At 36.5% G+C, this 18,939-nt stretch overlaps 1 protein-coding gene across 1 annotated transcript in view; it reads left to right on the top strand.

Moving 5' to 3' along the window:
- Positions 1-12,473, top strand: part of RP2 (RP2 activator of ARL3 GTPase) — a 54,701-nt gene extending 42,228 nt beyond the window's left edge. The window contains exons 3-5 of the mRNA XM_049871314.1: positions 435-549; positions 7,966-8,051; positions 10,215-12,473. Coding sequence (XP_049727271.1) covers positions 435-549; positions 7,966-8,051; positions 10,215-10,298 — 285 coding nt within the window. The 3' untranslated portion in view covers positions 10,299-12,473. The remainder of the gene's footprint in view (positions 1-434; positions 550-7,965; positions 8,052-10,214) is intronic.
- The last annotated feature ends 6,466 nt before the right edge of the window (positions 12,474-18,939 follow it).

Below are 18,939 nucleotides of genomic sequence, written 5' to 3'. Positions count from 1 at the left end.
GGCTTCCAAAGCTGTAAATCTTTACGAAAGCAGACTGTCAAATCTTTCTTCCGTGGAGCAGCTGGTGGGTTTGAAGCTTGGATCTTCCAGTTAGCAGCCAAGCACTTAACCACTGCACACCAGGGCTCTTTGCCACAGGTTGGGATTTACAACACATATTTTGGGGGGATACAGTTTAATCTATAACAGAGAGATAATTCAGGTTTAATATTAACAGTAGGTATTGCAATATTAATTCTTAACCAGAACTACCCATTTGGAAGAAAGAACCCCATGTACATGAGAACTGTTAGAGTAAATATCCTTAATTAGAGTCATAAACAAAAATCAGCATGCTGTATTGAGTTTTATACAAAAAACCACTAAAATAAAAAAAACATTGTTTTAATCTCAGAAGTTATTTTAAAATCTAAAGGAGATTTTATTTTCTACAGATGGTTGGTAAAGGCTTTTTCCTAGTTCAGACAAAGGAAGTGTCGATGAAAGCTGAGGATGCTCAAAGAGTTTTCCAGGAAAAAGCACCTGACTTTCTTCCTCTTTTAAATAAAGGTAAGTAGGATACCTTTTGAGTGATTGGTGTACTGTGACAGGCTAATTTGATTTACTTCTGCTTGTAGCATTTCTCCTGAATGGCCTTCTCTTTCTCATTTGTTTTATGTTTTTTCCTATTTCTGTTCAGAAATGTCAACTTTTCACATCATTCAAGAAGCCTTATATAACCAACTAGAAATTAGCCAATAGTTTTTTTTTTCCTATTCTACCGTCTTAATACTTAAAAGTCACATTTTATTATTGTGCATTTTAAAATTATCATTTCATTATTGTATTATTATATTAGTAAACAATATTTTATACTCCCTGTCCAGAGTAACAAAGCACAGATTTATTCTGCCTTCAGTGGACTTTAACCATACTGGCAAAGAAATAAGAACTATAAATGAAATGGTATGTTATTTTGTTTACCTGTGTTTTATTGACTATGAAAAGGCATCCAACTGTGTGGATCATAACAAATTGTGGATAACATTGCAAAGAACAAGAATTCCAGAACACTTAATAGTGCTCATGAGGAACCTGTACATAGATCAAGAGGCAGTTGTTCCAACAGAACAACGGGATACTTCATGGTTTAAAGTCAGGAAAGGTGTGCATCAGGGTTGTATTTTTCACCATATTTATTCAATTTGTATGCTGAGCAAGTAATCCGAGAAGGTGGACTATATGAAGAACAACGCAGCATCAGGATTGGGGGAAGACTCGTTAACAACCTGAGTTATGCAGATGACACAACCTTGCTTGCTGAAAGTGAAGAGGACTTGAAGCACTTACTGATGAAGAGCAAAGACTACAGCCTTCAGTATGGATTGCACCTCAACATAAAACAAAAATCCTCACAAGTGGACCAATAAATGGAGAAAAGATTGAGGTTGTCAAGGATTTCATTTTACTTGGATTCACAATCAACACCCATGGAAGCAGCAATCAAGAAATCAGATGACACATTGCATAGGGCAAATCTGCTGCAAAAGACCTCTTTAAAGTGCTAAATGCAAAGATGTCACTTTGAGGTCTAAGGTGTGCCTAACGCAAGCCATGGTGTTTTCAGTTGCCTTATATGCATGTGAAAGCTGAACAATGAATAAGGAAGCCCGAAGAAGAATTGGCGCCTTTGAGTTGTGGTGTTGATGAAGAATGTTGAATATACCGTGGACTGCCAGAAGAATGAACAAATTTGTCTTGGAAGAAATACAGCCAGAACGCTCCTTAGAAGCAAGGATGACAAGAGTTCGTCTCACATACTTTGGACATGTTATCAGGAGGGATTAGTCCCGGAGAAGGACATCATGCTTGGTAAAGTAGAGTGTCAGCAAAAAAGAGGAAGACCCTCAAGGAGATGGATTGACACAGTGGCTGCAACAATGGGCTCAAGCATAACAACAATCACAAGGATGGCGCAGGACTGGGCAGTGTTTTGTTTTCTTGTACCTAGGGCCCTGGGTTTTTGTCTGGGAGGGTCACTATGAGTCAGAACCAACTCGATGGCACCTAATACAAACGTTATTTTATCTATGTAATATGATTGATTGATGCAACCATTTTGACAATGGAACACTCTGATGACACCTTGAAAACAGACCTTTAAACTCTCAGCAGCTTTCAGAAATTGAATCAAGTAATGGTGGACATCCTAAAGTGAGAATTAAGTATGAAGTGTGCATATGAGGAGATCTAAATTATTTATGTACTTGTATGATGTTAGTAGGAGTCCCTGGGTGGTGCAGATGGCTAATGTGGTCAGCTGCTAACCAAAAGGTTGGAGGTTCAAGTCTACCCAGAGGTGCCTTGGAAGAAAGGCCTAGTGACCTACGTCTGAAAAATCAGCCATTGAAAACCCTATGGAGCACATTCTACTCTGACACATGGGGTTGCCATGAGTCGGAATGGACTCAACAGCAACTGGTTAAATTGGTCTTATAAGTGATATCACAGAACTGTTCCAACCCAAATATGATATCTGTGTTTAAGTAACAGAACATTCCACATGGAAGGAGAAGTAAAATGCTCTGTTGCTGCAAAAAGTAGAACTAAAACCAACTGGCAGAAGTTACAAGGACTTAAGCAAATAAATATCATGCAAACAAATCTTAAAACCAGAGATGCCCAGAGGAAGTACTCAAAGACTAATGAGGTCATGTCGAAAGATCACAGGAGCCAGCTTGACAGAGTTTCCACTGGTCAAATTTTGGACAATTTGAGCATCAAAAAGTATAATGAAGGTAATAGATTTAACAACAACAAAAACCCATGCATCCATAATGATAATAAACTAAAAAGGGGAGAGAGGGAATAAAGGAAAGCTCTTCTGCTGTTTAGAAGACTGTAAGCTAATAAATGTAGAAGGAATGGTAGATTTTGGAAATCACCATTTTAAAACTCCCAGTGTAATAATTTAGACAAAGATTATCAGTGCATGCTAAAAGATTGCTGAGGAATAGGGTATTTATATGTTCTAATTCAAAGGGGAAATATACCTTTACAGCATAGATTTGGTGATCACCACCCAAACCTAGTGAACAAATTTAGCGTTGCTGATGATGGGACAGCCTGACATTATGTTTCCCCTCAAGTGATGCAATAAGAAATATACAAGGTCACCTATGAAGTATTCTTGCCAAAATTCTTGTCTGAATCTGATTGAGCCAAGACTTAATTTCTAGTTTGTAGGAAAGAAAGGAAAATACAGGGACACATTAAATGACACCACATGTATATATACATGCTTAACTGGTTTTGTTCCTCTATAGAACCCAGCCTAAGACATCTAAGCCTAAAAGCCTAGGACATCTCTTAGCATCTAAGAGAATAAAATACCTAGGAATAAATTTAACCATGAATGTGAAAGACTTATACAAGGAAAATGACAAAACACTGCTGAAAGTGATTAAAGAAGACTTAAATAAATGGAAAGATGTTTCATGTTCACAGATTGGAGGACTTAATATTGTTAAGTCTTCAGTACTACCCAATCTATAGATGAATCCCAGTCCTGATCAGAATTCCAACAGCCCTCCTTACAGGAATGGAAAAAACCAGTCCTAAGCTTTATATGAAATGGCAAGAGGCCCCGAATAGCTAAAGCAATATTGAAAAAGAAGAACAAAGTAGGAAGATTCACACTTCCTGATTTTAAAACATATTATATAGCTACTTGATTACTTATAGCCTGGTACTAGTATAAAAACAAAACAGCCTGGTACTAGTATAAAAACAGACAATGGAATAGAATTGAGAGTTCAAAAATAAACTCACGTATCTATGGTCAGTTGATTTTTGACAAGGGTGTTACGTCCATCCAATGGGGTAAGAAGTGTCTCTTCAATAAATTGTGTTAGGAAAATTGGATATCCAGATGCAGATAAATGAAACAGGATCCATGCCTCATACCATATACAAAAACAAATTCAAAATGGATTGAAGACCTATACGTGAAAACCAAAACCATAAAATTCTTAGAAGAAAAGGCAGGGACAAGCTCTCGGGCCTACCTTTGAACAATGGATTATCTATTATAATTACAAAAACACAAACAGCAAAAAATAAGTAAATAGGACCTCATAAAAATTTTAAAAACTTTTGTTCGTCAATAGACTTTACCAAAAAAGTGAAAAGACAAGCTACCGACTGGGAAAATATATCTCCAACAAGAATTTAACAAAATATATCTATAACTTCGAGAACTTAACAACAAAAAGACAAAAAAGGTAGTCATAAAATGGGCAAAGGACTTGAATAGACATTTCACCAAAGAGGGCATTCATATGGTCACCAAACACATAAAAAGATGCTCAACGTTGTTAGCCATCAAAGAGATGCAAATCAAAACCACACTGAGATACCATTTCACTCCCAGTAGGATGGCTGAGATAAAAAAAAAAATAACATGTTGGTGAGGATTTGGGGAGATTGGAACCCTTATCCATTGCTGATGCTAATGTAAAATAGCACAGCTGCTATGGAAAACAGTGTGGTGGTTCCAAAAAACTAAGAACTACCATATGACCCAGGATTTCCACTCCTAGGTGTATACCCAAAAGACTTCATAGCAGAGACTCAAACAAATACTTGTACACCAGTGTTCATTGTAGCACTATTCACAATAGCCAAAAGATGGAAACATTCTAAATGCCCTTCAACAAATAAATTGATAAACAAAAAGTTGAAGATAAAACTACCATATGACTCAGCAATATCAATCCTAGGTGGTGGTGGTTGTTATGAGCCATTGAGTCAGTTCCAACTCATAGCGACCCTATAGGACAGAGCAGAACTGCTTCATAGGGTTTCCAAGGAGCGGCTGGTGTATTTGAACTGCTGACCTTTTGGTTAGCAGTGAAGCTTTTAACCATTGTGCCACATATAGCCAGATAATGTGAAGGCAGGAATGCAAACAGAAAGCTGCATACCAACGCTCATTTCAGCACTTTTCACAGTAGCCAGAATGTGGAAACAACCAAAATGTACATCCATAGATGAGTGGATAAATATCGTACATACACACAATGGAATACTATTCAGCCATAAAGAGAAATGAAGTCCTGATGCATGCCACAATATGGATGAACTCTGAAAATATCATGTGAGTGAAATAAGTCAGTCTTAAAGAGGACAAATACTGTATGACCTCCCTTATATGAAATAAGCAAGTTTATAGAAACCAAAGAGTATTAATGGTTACCAGGAGTAGAAAGGGAGAGGAAGGGGGAGTTTTTGTTTTAGGGGCTATGAGTTTATGTTAATGGGGATGGAATGATTTGGAAAAAGGATAACGAGAATAGTTGCACAACTTGAATATAATCAGTGTCACTGAGTTATACATGTAGAAATTGTTGAGATGGTGTATGTTTTTGCAGTGCGATGGATGGCTTTTATATGGCCTTTCTAGCCATGGTCTTGTAACTCCCACCAAATGATTGAGTGGGACTATGTGAATAAGGTGCTTGTGGCCCACCAAGCTTGCTAATAATGCATATAAGGTGCATGGCACCCTTGTGGAGATGAGATCATGGCAAGTAAGGTGTATAGAACCCTAACAAGGGGATTGGTCAGTTTTGCCATCTCGTTGGGCTTAAAGCGAACCATCCCAGAGGCGAAAAGGGGGGAATCTACTACCACCAAGAAGAAGAGACAGGAGCACAACGTGTTCTTTGGACATGGAGTCCCTGTGCTGAGAACCTCCTAGACCCAGGAGACAGAGATAGAGAGCTGTAACACCTGAGATGGCTCAAGACGTCAAGAAGGAGTGGCAGGGAAGCAGTAGCAGCAGAACCAGGAGACCAGCTCAAGACAACACAGTAGGCTTTCTGGCCCATGGAGTAAGGTGTTTACAGTTGTTACTGCCAACCCATGGAGCAAGAGAGCTGAGCCTTTGGGCAGGAGGCTGCTTGCAGAGTGGGGTACCTCCCTGTACTTGGCAGAGCTAGGCTCAGACCCGGAGTGTGAGAGCTGAGCTCCCAAGGCTCAAAGGCAGAGTAGGTTGCCCCCAGGCACTTACTGGTGGAGCTTAAGAGCTTTGTAACACCTGCCCGAGGAGGGCAGAGGCCAGGCCAAGGGCCAGAGAGAGGCTGGCCTGTGAGCACCGCTGATAAGAGGCTGTCCTGATCGAAGAACTATATCCTGAATCATAACCTGTTACTTCCCTAATAAACCCCATAATTTCGAGTATTGTGCGTGGCCATTGCAATGAATTATCTAACCCAGCAGAGTAGAAGAGAGTGTTGTGGGAAGGACGGGTGTTGTAGGAATTGGTAAAAAGGTTGGAGAAGATGAGGTATGTCTGACCTCTGCTTCATAGGAATCAGCTTTGGGCTATTTATGCTGATAACGATTCTATCCCCCTTTCCCCCATCCCCATGAAGTTAGATGAGGAGGTCAGATGCCTCCAGCACACCATTTTTTTTCAGTGTCATTATATATGTTTTCACCACAATAAAATCTTTTTAAATTATGTAACAAGGTGCATTCAGAGGAGTTTCATTTCCATCCCTTTCCCTTCAACCATGTCCTCTCCCTCCTCCTACAGGTAAACATTTTTCTTTTCAATTCTTCCTCAATATATATTTTTATATCAGAATCAAACCTTCTAAATGGGTCCATGGGTTGAGGTAGGCACCCTGATATAAGAACCTTTTCATGTCCTGTTGCAACTCATCCGTATCTTGTTTCATTTAATGTTTTCTTAGCCCCTGCCTCCTCCATAAAGCCTTAATAAGAGCAAGAAAAATTTCCCCAGTTAACTTCTTTGTTGAGCACTTCCCTTGATCTATACACTGTGATGCTGAAAAACTCATACTTTAATTCATTCAGTGTATCTAAATGTACAGTTGACTGTTGTATATCCTGCCTTTTCTGCTTTTGTCTGTGTTAAATCACAAACCCTCAGTTATTTCCATGCCCAGTATAGTGTGATCTTTCCTGTCATTCTTGTGCCTTATCCTGTGGCACATTCCACATTCAACCTAGTATTTCTTAGTCATTTAACTTAGTATTTCATTACTTAGTACTTCATTATTATATGTTGTTCCTTGTTAAATGGTTATATCTCTTTTTTTTGAGAAATTTGTCATTTCTAAGAGGTCAGGACTTCTCCGTAACTCTAAGACATAAAAAGTAAATCTATCAGGAATATAGGGATAGGTGAATAATTATTAATTGAAGGTCATCTTTTGTTTGGCTGACTTATGGCCATGTTTACCAAGAATTTGACACCATAGTGCCAGTGCTACATCTAATCCATACAATTAAATCTTAAGTCTTTCCACCAGAATTTAAAGTACAGGTGATTTAAAAGTATTCAGATTAATCTGGGAACGGAGGCATAGATACTCTATTCAGAGGACTGAAAAATAAAAACTTGGTCTTTGGAGCTAGAATGTAGTTTTAAGTCACCCTCAAAAAAAATTTTTTTTCAGAGTTATTACTTTTGGTGCCTGACCTCAATTCCTATTTGACTTGGCTCCATTATTGGTTGCCTACAACTTGGCTGGTAAGTAGGAAACTTGGAAGCAAGGCTGGCTGCCTGGCAAAATGTACTCTTGTGAACCTGGATTTCTTTTGATCTTATTTTGCCATCTTATCAGCTAATGGGTGGAGTTTTTTTTAATGTTTTTTACAGGAGAGTGAAACCAGAAAATCCAGACTATTTATAACACTTTAAAAATATGACACTAGTCCTATAATATTACTGAAGCTACTATTCATGTGATGGGACTCTATGTTAATTTCCTTTTATTATGATTAGCATAGAAAGAAGCAGCTGAGGTGATGTGTCCCATTTGTCTACAACCTCCTTCTTTCTTTTATCTCCAAAGAAGATCCTGGAGATTCTACAGGAAAGAATAAAAATACTGATTTTAAAATATATTTGTATTCCTGTTTTAAAAAAATATTTCTTGGGTTTGTTTATAGGTCCAGTTATTGCCTTGGAGTTTAATGGAGATGGTGCCGTAGAAGGATGTCATCTCATTGTAAACGAGATATTCAATGGGACAAAGGTACAAGATTTTATTGACTAATTATATTTTAGTCAACCATTTTCATCTCATTTCCTTTTTTCTTAAAATCAAATAGTACTTTTATCTCTAATGTTGTTTGGAATTAAAAAAAGAAAAAAACGCAGATCACAATTTTTAGAATCTATGGTAAATAATTGGGAACTAAGCTTTGGTCTTTCATTGTAAAGCCAAAACTTTAATTGTTTAAAATAATTACAAAATAAGGATCTATTTATTAAAAACCTTCAATACTACATAAGTTTCTAAAGTTAAAAGTAAAGTCTGAGCAAATATCTATTCAAGCCCTTGCACTTTTAGAATAGTGATATCTGGAAAAAAATACTATATTTCTAAGATCAAATGCTTTAGACCAACATTCCTGTTGCCCAATGTTCATTTTTATTTGCTTCAGTAATGCTTTACCAAAAATTGAGCTTGAGGCATGTCTAGAAATCATTACATGTGGATATTTTCTAGATATGTTGATGAGGTTGCTGTATCTAAGAATTTCAACTTAAATAACTTAATATAACTTAAAAACCAAACATATCAAAGAGGATTAAATGAGTAAATATAGAATTGATTATTCTTTGATAAATATCTTCAGGGAAATTTCTGGTTTTGTCCTGTAGTTTGGTTTACCGATTCTTCAAATTTATATAATTTGAAGGACTTTGTCTTCTGTCTCATATTATCCTCACAACAAAACTGAGGGAGAGGGAAAATATAATCAGCTTGAATAGAAGAGGAAACTGAGAGATAAAATGGTTACATGATTTGGAGTTTTTAGAGCTGAATGATTAGAGATTATCTAATCCAACTTCCACATTTTACAGGTGTGAAAGGTAAGCCCAAAGAGGTATATTAAATTGTCAACATCATCATAGAGCTAGTTTACCTAGAACCCAGGTCTCATCTAATTCCTGGCTGACATTTGTAAAAGCTATTTTTGAAAGGTTCTTCTGAGCACTGTTTTATTTACTTGATGTTTAGAAAATAGTTCATTTAAAATCAGTAATATATCATTAGCAGCTTTAAAAAAGATTATGTCACAAGTTTTGCTTCTCAACCCATTGAAACTATTATTAGAATAGAGAAGAATGCCCACCCTGACAGGGAACACAACAGAGAGTCCCTGACGGCGCAGGAGAAAAGTGGGGTGCAGAACTCAAATTCTAGTAAAAAGACCAGACTAAGACTGGAGGAACCCCAGAAGACATGGGCCCCGGACTCTCTGTTAACCCAGAACTAAAACCATTCCCAAAGCCCACTCTTCAGACAAAGAATAGACTATAAGATATAAAATGATACTCGTGAAGTGTGCTTCTTAGTTCAAGTAGATAAAAAAAAAAAAAAAATAAAACCATTCCCAAAGCCCACTCTTCAGACAAAGAATAGACTATAAGATATAAAATGATACTCGTGAAGTGTGCTTCTTAGTTCAAGTAGATAGATGAGACTAAATGGGCAGCTCCTGTCCAGAGGCGAGATGAGAAGGCAGAAAGAGACAGGAGCTTGTTGAAAGGACAGAGGAAATCTGGGATGGAAAGGAGGAATATACAGTCACATTATAGGAATAGCAACTAGGGTCATGTAATAATGTGTGTGTACATTTTTGTATGAGAAACTAACTTGAGCTGTAAAATAAAAGAATAGAGAAGAAACTATGAGCTCTTTAAATAACCTTATTATTCAATGTTGTTATTAGGTGTTGTCAAGTCGCATCCTACTCATAGCAACCCCGTGTACAACAGAACAAAACATCACCCAGCCCTGCACCATCCTCACAATTATTCAATAGCTTTATAGGGTTGCTATGAGTCAGAATCGACTCGACGGCAACGGGTTTGGTTTTTTTTTTTTTTTTTTGCTTTTTCATAATATTGACTGTTGTATATGAAAAAAATATTAAAATTCCCAGTGTAATAAAATACAGCTAAAGTATTATGAGCACAAACACCTTAATTATATCATAAGTGCTTTTAAAAGAGTTTAATTGAAAGAGCTCAAAAGAGCTATTGAAACTATATTGCGTGAATTCTACAGGAAATCTACAGATTAAATATTATAAATGAGGATGTTACTTTGTCCTACGGAAAACATAGGCTTTGGCATTTTAGGATTGCTAGTATTTATTTTTTGTTTCTTTTATATTTAAAATAGATGTTTGTATCAGAAAGCAAAGAGACAGCAGCTGGAGATGTAGACAGCTTCTACAACTTTGCTGATATACAGATGGGAGTGTGAAGTGTAATTTGGAACCAAGGACTTGGTATTAAGCCCTTTCCAACTTGTGTATGTAGAATTTGGTAGTATACTTTTTTGTATTGGCAGTGGTTTTTACTATGCTAAAATTTTTAAAGATTATTTTTTAATAAATTGCTGAGTACTGCATTATTTACTTGAGGTTCAAAAATAGTTCATTTTAAATTAAGTAGTTTCAATCAGCTTAAAAATATTTAACACACTTCTCCAATAAGCTTGCAGTTTTATTTCTCTACATATGATACTACTATTAGGAAATAGAAGTGGCTAATTTTTTTATTCGTGGTTTTCATTCTAATTAAATGTTCTTTCAAATCTCTCATAATTTAAACTTTCATCAGTGCTCCATGCTATTCGTTTGTGAATATATTCCATTACTTTTTTGTTACCTTTTTTAATTTAGAGGGATTTATTACTAGTTGATCAATTAGAATAAACCTATACACATTGTTTTCATGTATGCATATTCAGTTAAATAATTGCTTCCTAGTTGGATGATAATGGCAAATAAGATTTTGTACATAAAGTTGACATAATGCTTTGTAAATTGATTTTTTTAAAAGATAGGCATTTGATAACCAGCTTTGCAAGTAACTCTACTAACTAATGTTGGTATAGCTGTTTAAAAACTACCTTGTCAGTAGTAGTATTTCAATAAATCCCACACTGAATTTAGTTTTTTAACAACTTTTGGATGATTCTTCTGCTTCCTAGTAAGAAAAGGTACATATGCAAGACTAAAACTATAGAAGCCCTATCACTGGCAGTTCTTAAAAAGATGATTTTTGTTTTATCAGCTCTTGTGGGCTTTCAGGAAAATTAAAACAAAACTTGGTGACATTCAGGTAAGAAATGCTTAGGCATGGTGATAAGCTATGCAGATTATTAAAAAGCTAAATAAATTTGATTTTCATTAGATATGCCACACACATCAAGTAATATTGAAGTACAATAAAATTATTCTGGTTGCTTTGAAGCATTATTTCCCAACTCTACCTGATCTTAATAATTTAATGGGGGCAGGGGAGAGCTACTTATTAAAAATACACATTCTTGGGCCCAATCTCCAGATGCATGAAGTCAGTCTCCAGGGGACACACTGTTTTAAGGAATATGTTGTAATCTAACGTAATCGGTCCGGAGGATGTTGATAGGTGATCTTGTGAGAAGGAACTGAACCTGTCATCCACATTACATATAGCAGCTAATAGGAAATCAGCTTTCACAAGCCTGTTTTTAAAAGGAACCTTAAATTTAATTCTATTTTGATAATACAAAGACCGAAAATAACCACTTGTAAAAATTCTTCTGTTTGTTACTAAAAATGTATTTTCATGTTTAAATTAAAATGTTTTTGGATATTTTCAGATTAATTTATAACTCCTACATTGAACTGTATGTTGATGTTCAGAAATAATACATTAAAAGACTTTTCATTTTAAATTACTAATATTGAGCACCCACCCTGTGCCTGGCCTTGTGCTAACCATTAGCATTGCATCATTTCAATTCTTTTATAAACCATTTTGTACTACAAAATCAGTCTCTCCTTTAGATTAAATTGTATCATAAGATGCAAATAAAAATTGGTGAAAGGTTTAATATAATTTTGATCATAATTTACAAATGAGCTTTGCAAATGATGGTCAGAGTACATTAATTTTCCCTTAGATAAGCTGTTGTTGTTTGTTGCTGCCGAGTTCATTCTGACTCATGGTGACCCCATTAAACATACTCCTTCTCATTATGATTACATTATGAAACACCATTATTCACATAAAAAATGACTACAGTACTTTTTTGTTTTGCAAAAATATACGTTATGCAAATCTGAAACTTGAGTTCTTTATTATGTCTATGACATCTTAGGAAAAACTCAGGAATATAACACAAGGGAGATGTTAATTAAGATTTTTCCATTAAATTTAGCATCTATTAACCAAAGCCTAAAATTTTATATACTTCAGTTAGATAGGAGCTTTTACATGAGTTTAATTTGTCTTTAAGAACAGTAAATTGGCTTCTGAATGTTTAAGAGGATTTTTAAAAATAAAATAATGCTATGGTAGTTGTTCTGTAATTCTAAAATTTGATAGTAATCAGAATATACTATATTTCATTCCTGATTACCTTTTGATTTCATGAAAAATTAGTAATTTTCTTAAGTTATATATATATAACCTTTATATTAGCTTATTTCTTTTATGTTAATAGTGCTACTGTTTTTGCTTCTGTATATTTATGTCTAGCTTTTGTATGTAATTTATCTAGTGTTTATAAAATGTGATTTGTAATAAACGTTATTAAAATGAAAATGGCTTAATACTTATATTTGTAGAACATGTCTATAACATATATTTACTCATACATGTACCAATATGACACAAATTTTTTAATGTTTAAAGTAAAATAAAATCTGTGTCCTAGGTTAATGAAAAGTGACCTGTATGCTCTGTGTGTGTGTGTACACGTGTGTGCATGTGTGCACTCAGAGCATGTTGGAAATATGCAAAGGAAGTAGAAAACCAATTTTAATCTTAAGGAATTTCTAGTATAACACTTTCTTGGCCAAAAGATACATTTTAATATGATTGTATACTTATTAAATTAGGCATATTTAAGAAATATTTAAGAATTTCATATTTAAGAAAATAATGATTTGTGATATACTTTCAGGTTTACACAAATGGACCTTATTTTAAATTTACTACCAAATTTATCAGCACTTTTTACCCAACTTCTCCCTCTCCTAGCCCATAATTCAGAAGTACTAAAACTGCAGTTCAGTTACTTTTTTAAGTAACATTTATTATTTTAGAGAATTTGAAAAAAAAATGCACAGAATAACAAAAATTACCTCTTATTTATCGGATAATTCTTGATGTTTTGATCTTAAATTTTGTTTTTCTCATTTAAAAGGTATATATTCAACACTGTTCTCTATAGGAAGAGAAGGGATTATAATTAGAATATGAATACTCCTTCAAAACACATTCTTAGTGGCAAGTTTCAGCAACAGGTTCAGAAATGGCTGTTTGTCCCTTTTCTAGTGTTATAGTGCTTTCTTGGTGAAAGCTAGTTCTCACCGATAAGTGAATGGTAAGGGAGCAAGAGCGCAGGTACCAGAGAGCCCAGCATTCTCACCTTGGATCTGATACTCCCTCTGTGGCCTGCCTTTACCATTTCAGTTTAATCTGGTCCACTTGTAATTGGACTAATGCAAATTAACTTTCAAATTGTGTGACAGGTAGTTAACCGATGTTGGTAAAGTGCCTCAAAAATGGAAGGTACTTTTTAAATGTTAAGTATTACTATTCTGAGCAAAGTGAGTATGGTGTTCTCTTATTCAGCTTTCTATTTGTAGCCCGTACACTGGGTTACAAATAGCTGAATAGGAAAAAACAAGTGTAAAAGGCTGTTGAGACTTCAGTGCTGTTTTTTAATTGATTGATGTACTTTCATTTGCCAAGCATAGGTCAGTTTCTAGGCTCATTAATAGAACCTTTAATACTCTTTCACCCTAACTTCTAAACAGACCTTATATTAAGTAATTGAAAATTTTTTATCTCATTAGTTACAGGACTGTGAGGGGTCTGGACATTTTCAGTCCTTCATTGTACAGATGAGAAAACTGAAGGTCAGAAAGTTCTAGTTCACTGGCTGATGGTGTGAGGTTCAACCTGCACCATCAGTCACTGAACTAGAATGTAGGCCTCTTGACTTTCCCCCTGCAGTTACTGGGAGAACAAGACTCCACTCATTGGCTCCTCTGACATGAAGCCTTTTCCGGTAGAAGGCCCATTCCCTTCCTGGTGCACACACAGTACTCTACAGATTTCCAAGTACTTGTAACACTTTATTCTATTAATTTATGCAGGCCTACTAGAGCCCTGGTAGTGCAGTGGTTAAGAGTTCCACTGCTAAGCCAAAATGTTGGCACTTTGAATCCACCAGCCACTCCTTGGAAACCCTATGGAGCAGTTCTGCTCCATCCTGTAGGGTCGCTATGAGTTGGAATCAACAGCAGTGAATTGAGTTTTTTTTTTTTACTAGACTGTTAGTACGCAGTGTGGTCTGTGAGCTAGCAGCATCAGCATGATCTAGGAGCTTGTTAGAATCTCAGGCCCACTCTAGATCTGTGGAATAAGCATCTGCATTTTAACAAGATCCTCAGGGAATTCATATGCATATTAAAATTTGAGAAGCCCTATGCTAGGCAGTTAGCTCCTCAAGGGCTTGAATCAAAACTTAGAAATCTTTGTATTCCTAGACAGTAGCATAGGGTCAAGTATGTGATCTATGTTTAATGAATATTTTTAATTGAATGATTTGCAATCCAGTGCTTCATTCTACTCTTCACATTTTAACCTTTTCTGTAATTCCTCCCTCATGTATTCTCTTTATTGGTGTTATGGATGGAATTGTGCCCCCCAAAAAATATGTGTTGTAAATCCTAACTTCTATGACTGTGGTTATAATTCCATTTGGGAATGGGTTGTCTTTGTTATGTTAATGAGGCAGGATTAATATAGGGTTGTCTAGAGTCAATCACTTTTTAAAAATAATTTTTATTGTGCTTTAGGTGAAGGTTTACAACACAAGTTTATTTCTCTTTAAAAAATGTATACACAGTTGGGGTCAAGATGGCAGAATAGTCAGATGTTTCTAATGGTCCCTCTTACAACAGACCCAAAACAACAAGTGAATCGATAATATATATGACAAGCTAAGAGCCCTGAACATCAAAGCTAAAGTTAAGAAATCGGACTGGGCAGAGGGGGAAGGGAGAAACGGTTCAGAAATAGTGAGCAGTTGCCAGACCAGACTCAGCGGGAACCGGCACCCTGCAGGCCTGATCCCCTGGTACGACTCAGCGGAGCTGGCGGTAGCATTTGGGATGCATTTTCCACAGCAGGTGAGAGCGAAGGGCACAGAGTCTACTCAAGTCTCCGGAATCAGCAAAGAACAGCGCTCTCAGCAAAAGATAAGTACTTGCATCTAATTTACCGCATGGACCAAAAAGCAACCCTTTCAAAAGAACCCTCTTCCCATTTATCTGATCCTTCCTCCCTCTGCTCCAGCCTCCAAGCCAGCTTCAGTGGCAGTCGCTTTCCCTGGGCCTGAGATAGTTCCTGCTGCACATCCTGAGCCATACTCCCGGCCTTGTAAACATCCCGGTCTTGTAGAAGGAACAGATTAACAAATGGGCAAAAAATGATCTGCCGGCTCCCCTAAGCTGGGAACTCAGGGCAAAAGCGGTTCCGTTACCTGGGGTCAGGCAAAAGCAGTCCATAGACTTTGAATGCCTTTCACCCGGCATGGACCTCTGTGGGCCCATTTCAGCAGCTTAGGCCCTTGTTGGCATAGTATGATGGCATATGTGCCTCAGGTCTGACTTCAACTGTTTCAGCTGTGTGCTGGAAAGGCGTGTTTTGACATTTGACACTGCCTATTAAGCAGGTCCTCACCTACTCAAATCAGGGGCCTGAGAACTGGTGGCTCCACCCACGCCACCTAGCCACTCACGACAGGGGTCCAAAGATAAGTGGTGCCTCCCAGTCCTTACAGCCAAAAGAATTGGGTGACCATGGTCCAGCTGCAGAACCCACCCACATGTGCATTCTAGGGAACAGGGATGTGCTTTCATCACAAACGTTCGGGGGTGGTTGTCAGCCCCTGCCTTGCTCAGAGCATGACTCTCTCCTGAAGCTAGATATCGGTGCCTACACTAATCACCCCTGCTCCTCTAAGACTGTAGCTGAGAGCCTGAACCACACATTTGGTGACCAACTACCTGGACACCTGAGCTGAATCCATACAAGAAAAGTGAGTGGACTCCTGGGCTCATATACCTGGTAACAGCTCTAGCCATCTGATGAGAGGAAGTTAGAGCTTCAAAGGCGCCAATAATCAAATTAGCTCACTCGAGCAGCCTATCTGGGCATATCAAAACAAAGCAAGAAGCGAGGACACAGTAAGAAAACATAAAATAATACAGTAACTTATAGATGCCTCAAAGACAACAGTCAATATTAAATCACATAAAGAAGCAGACCATGATCGCTTCAACAAGCTCCCAAAACACAGAATCGAGGACGCTTCCAGACACAAAGATCTTCCTGGAATTACCAGAGGTAGAATACAAAAAATTAATATATAGAACTCTTCAAGAGATCAGGAAGGAGATCAAGCAAACTGCAGAACAAGCTGAGGAACACACAATAAAGCAGTGCAGGAAATTAAGATTATTCAAGAGCAAAATGACAAATTTAATAGGCTGCAAGAATCCATGGACAGCCATGAGAAATTCAGAAGATTAACAATAAAATTACAGAATTAGACAACTCAAAAGAAAGTCAGAAAATCAGAATTGAGAACATGGAAGTCAGAATTATTGAGATTGAGGATAAAACACTTGAACACCAATATAGTCAAGCGAATTGTAAAAAATGAAGAAATCCTAAGAATCGTGACAGACTCTATCAAGAGAAATAACCTACAAGTGATTGGAGTACCAGAACAGGGAGGGACAACAGAAAATACAGAGAGAATTGTTGAAGATTTGTTGGCAGAAAGCTTCCCTGATAACATGAAAGACGAGAAGATACCTATCCAGGATGCTTATCGAACCCCACACCGGATAGATCCCAAAAGAAAGTCACCAAGACATATTATAATCAAACTTCCCAAACCCAAAGATAAAGAGAATTTTAAGAGCGGCTAGGGATAAATGAAAAGTCACCTACAAAGGAGAGTCAATAAGAATAAGCCTGGACTACTCAGCAGAAACCATGTAGGCAAGAAGGCAATGGGATGACATATATAAAGCCTTGAAGGAAAAAAAATTGCCTCTCAATAATCATATATCCAGCAAAACTGTCTCTCAAATGTGAACTTAACATAATTTGCAAAAACCAAACCAAAACTACAAAAAAGAATAAAGGGAGTCCTTTGTTTTTTTTTTTTTTTTTTGTTAGAAAATCAATAATATCAGATATCAACCCAAGACTAGAACACAGGGCAGAGCAACCAGATATCAACCCAGATAATGAAATCACAAAACTAAATCAAGATAAAAAACGCTCAAATCAGAGAAACAGACATGTCATTATATAAAAGATTATAACATTAAATCAATAAAAAGGCACTAAAAATACAGATCTTTCATATGGAGAGGAAGTCAAGGCGATATAAAGACATAAAAGTTTGGTTTAAACTTAGAAAAATAAGGGTAAATATTAAGGTAACCACAAAGGAGACTTAACAATCCTACACATCAGAATAAAATACAAGAAAAACATAAAAACTCAGCAAAAACAAAATCAACAGCAATGAAAAAGAGAAAAAGACAACATATGAAGAAAAACTACCCAGCACAAAAAATTATGTGGAAGAAAGAAACTGTCAACAACACATAAAAAAAGACATCAAAATGACAGCACTAAACTCATACCTATCCATAATTATGCTGAATGTAAATGGACTAAATGCACCAATAGAGACGAGTTGCAGAATGGATAAAAAAAAAATGATCTGTCTATATGCTGCCTACAAGAGACACGCCTTAGCCTTAGAGACCTATATGCTGCCTACAAGAGACACGCCTTAGCCTTAGAGACACAAACTGAAACTCAAAGGATGGAAAAAAATAAGCAAACAACAATCAAAAAAGAGCAGGTAGTGACAATATTAACTTCTGACAAAATAGACTTTAAAGTTAAATCCATCACAAAGGATAAGGAAGTACACTATATAATGAATACAGGGTCAATATACCAGGAGGATATAACCCTAATAAATATGCACCCAACGACAGGGCTTCAAGATACATAACACAAATGCCAACAGCATCAAAACGCGAGATAGCTCCACAATAATAGTAGGAGACTTCAACACACCACTTTTGGTGAAGGACGGAACATCCAGAAAGAAGCTCAATAAAGACAGGGGAGATCTAAATGCCAAAGTCAACCAACTTGACCTCAAAGACATATACAGAACATTCCACCCAATAGAAACCAAGTATACTTTCTTTTCCAATGCGCATGGTACATTCTCCAGAATAGACAACATGTTAGGTCATAAAGTAAGCGTTAACAGAATCCAAAACATAGAAATATTACAAAGCATCTTTGACCATAAAGCCATAAATGTAGAAATCAATAACGAAAAGCAGGGAAAAGAAATCAAACACATGCAAACAAACAGAACAACACCTTGCTCAAAAACTACTGGGTTATAGAAGAAATTAAGGATGGAAAAAAGAAATTCATAGAATCCAATGAGAAACACTTCCAACTAGAACCTTTGGAACACAGCTAAAGCAGCGCTCAGAGGTAAATTTATAGCAATAATGGCACACATGTTCAGAGAAGAAAGAGCTAAAATCAAAGAATTATCCCTACAACTTGAACAAATAGAGAGCAGCAAAAGAAAGCCTCGGGCACCAGAAGAAAGGAAATAAAAATTAGAGCAGAATTGAATGAAATACAGACAGAAAAACAATAGAAAGAGTTAACAAGACCAAAAGCTGGTTCCTTGAAAAGATCAACAAGATCCATAAACCGCTGGCAAAACCGATGAAATAAAAACAGGAGAGGAAGCAAATAACCCAAATAAGAAA

This window comes from Elephas maximus, chromosome X, assembly GCF_024166365.1.
Source record: "Elephas maximus indicus isolate mEleMax1 chromosome X, mEleMax1 primary haplotype, whole genome shotgun sequence".
Classification (NCBI taxonomy): Eukaryota; Metazoa; Chordata; class Mammalia; order Proboscidea; family Elephantidae; genus Elephas; species Elephas maximus.
The sequence above is the reverse complement of the archived record's forward strand: the minus strand, read 5'-3'. Positions and strand labels throughout refer to the sequence as shown.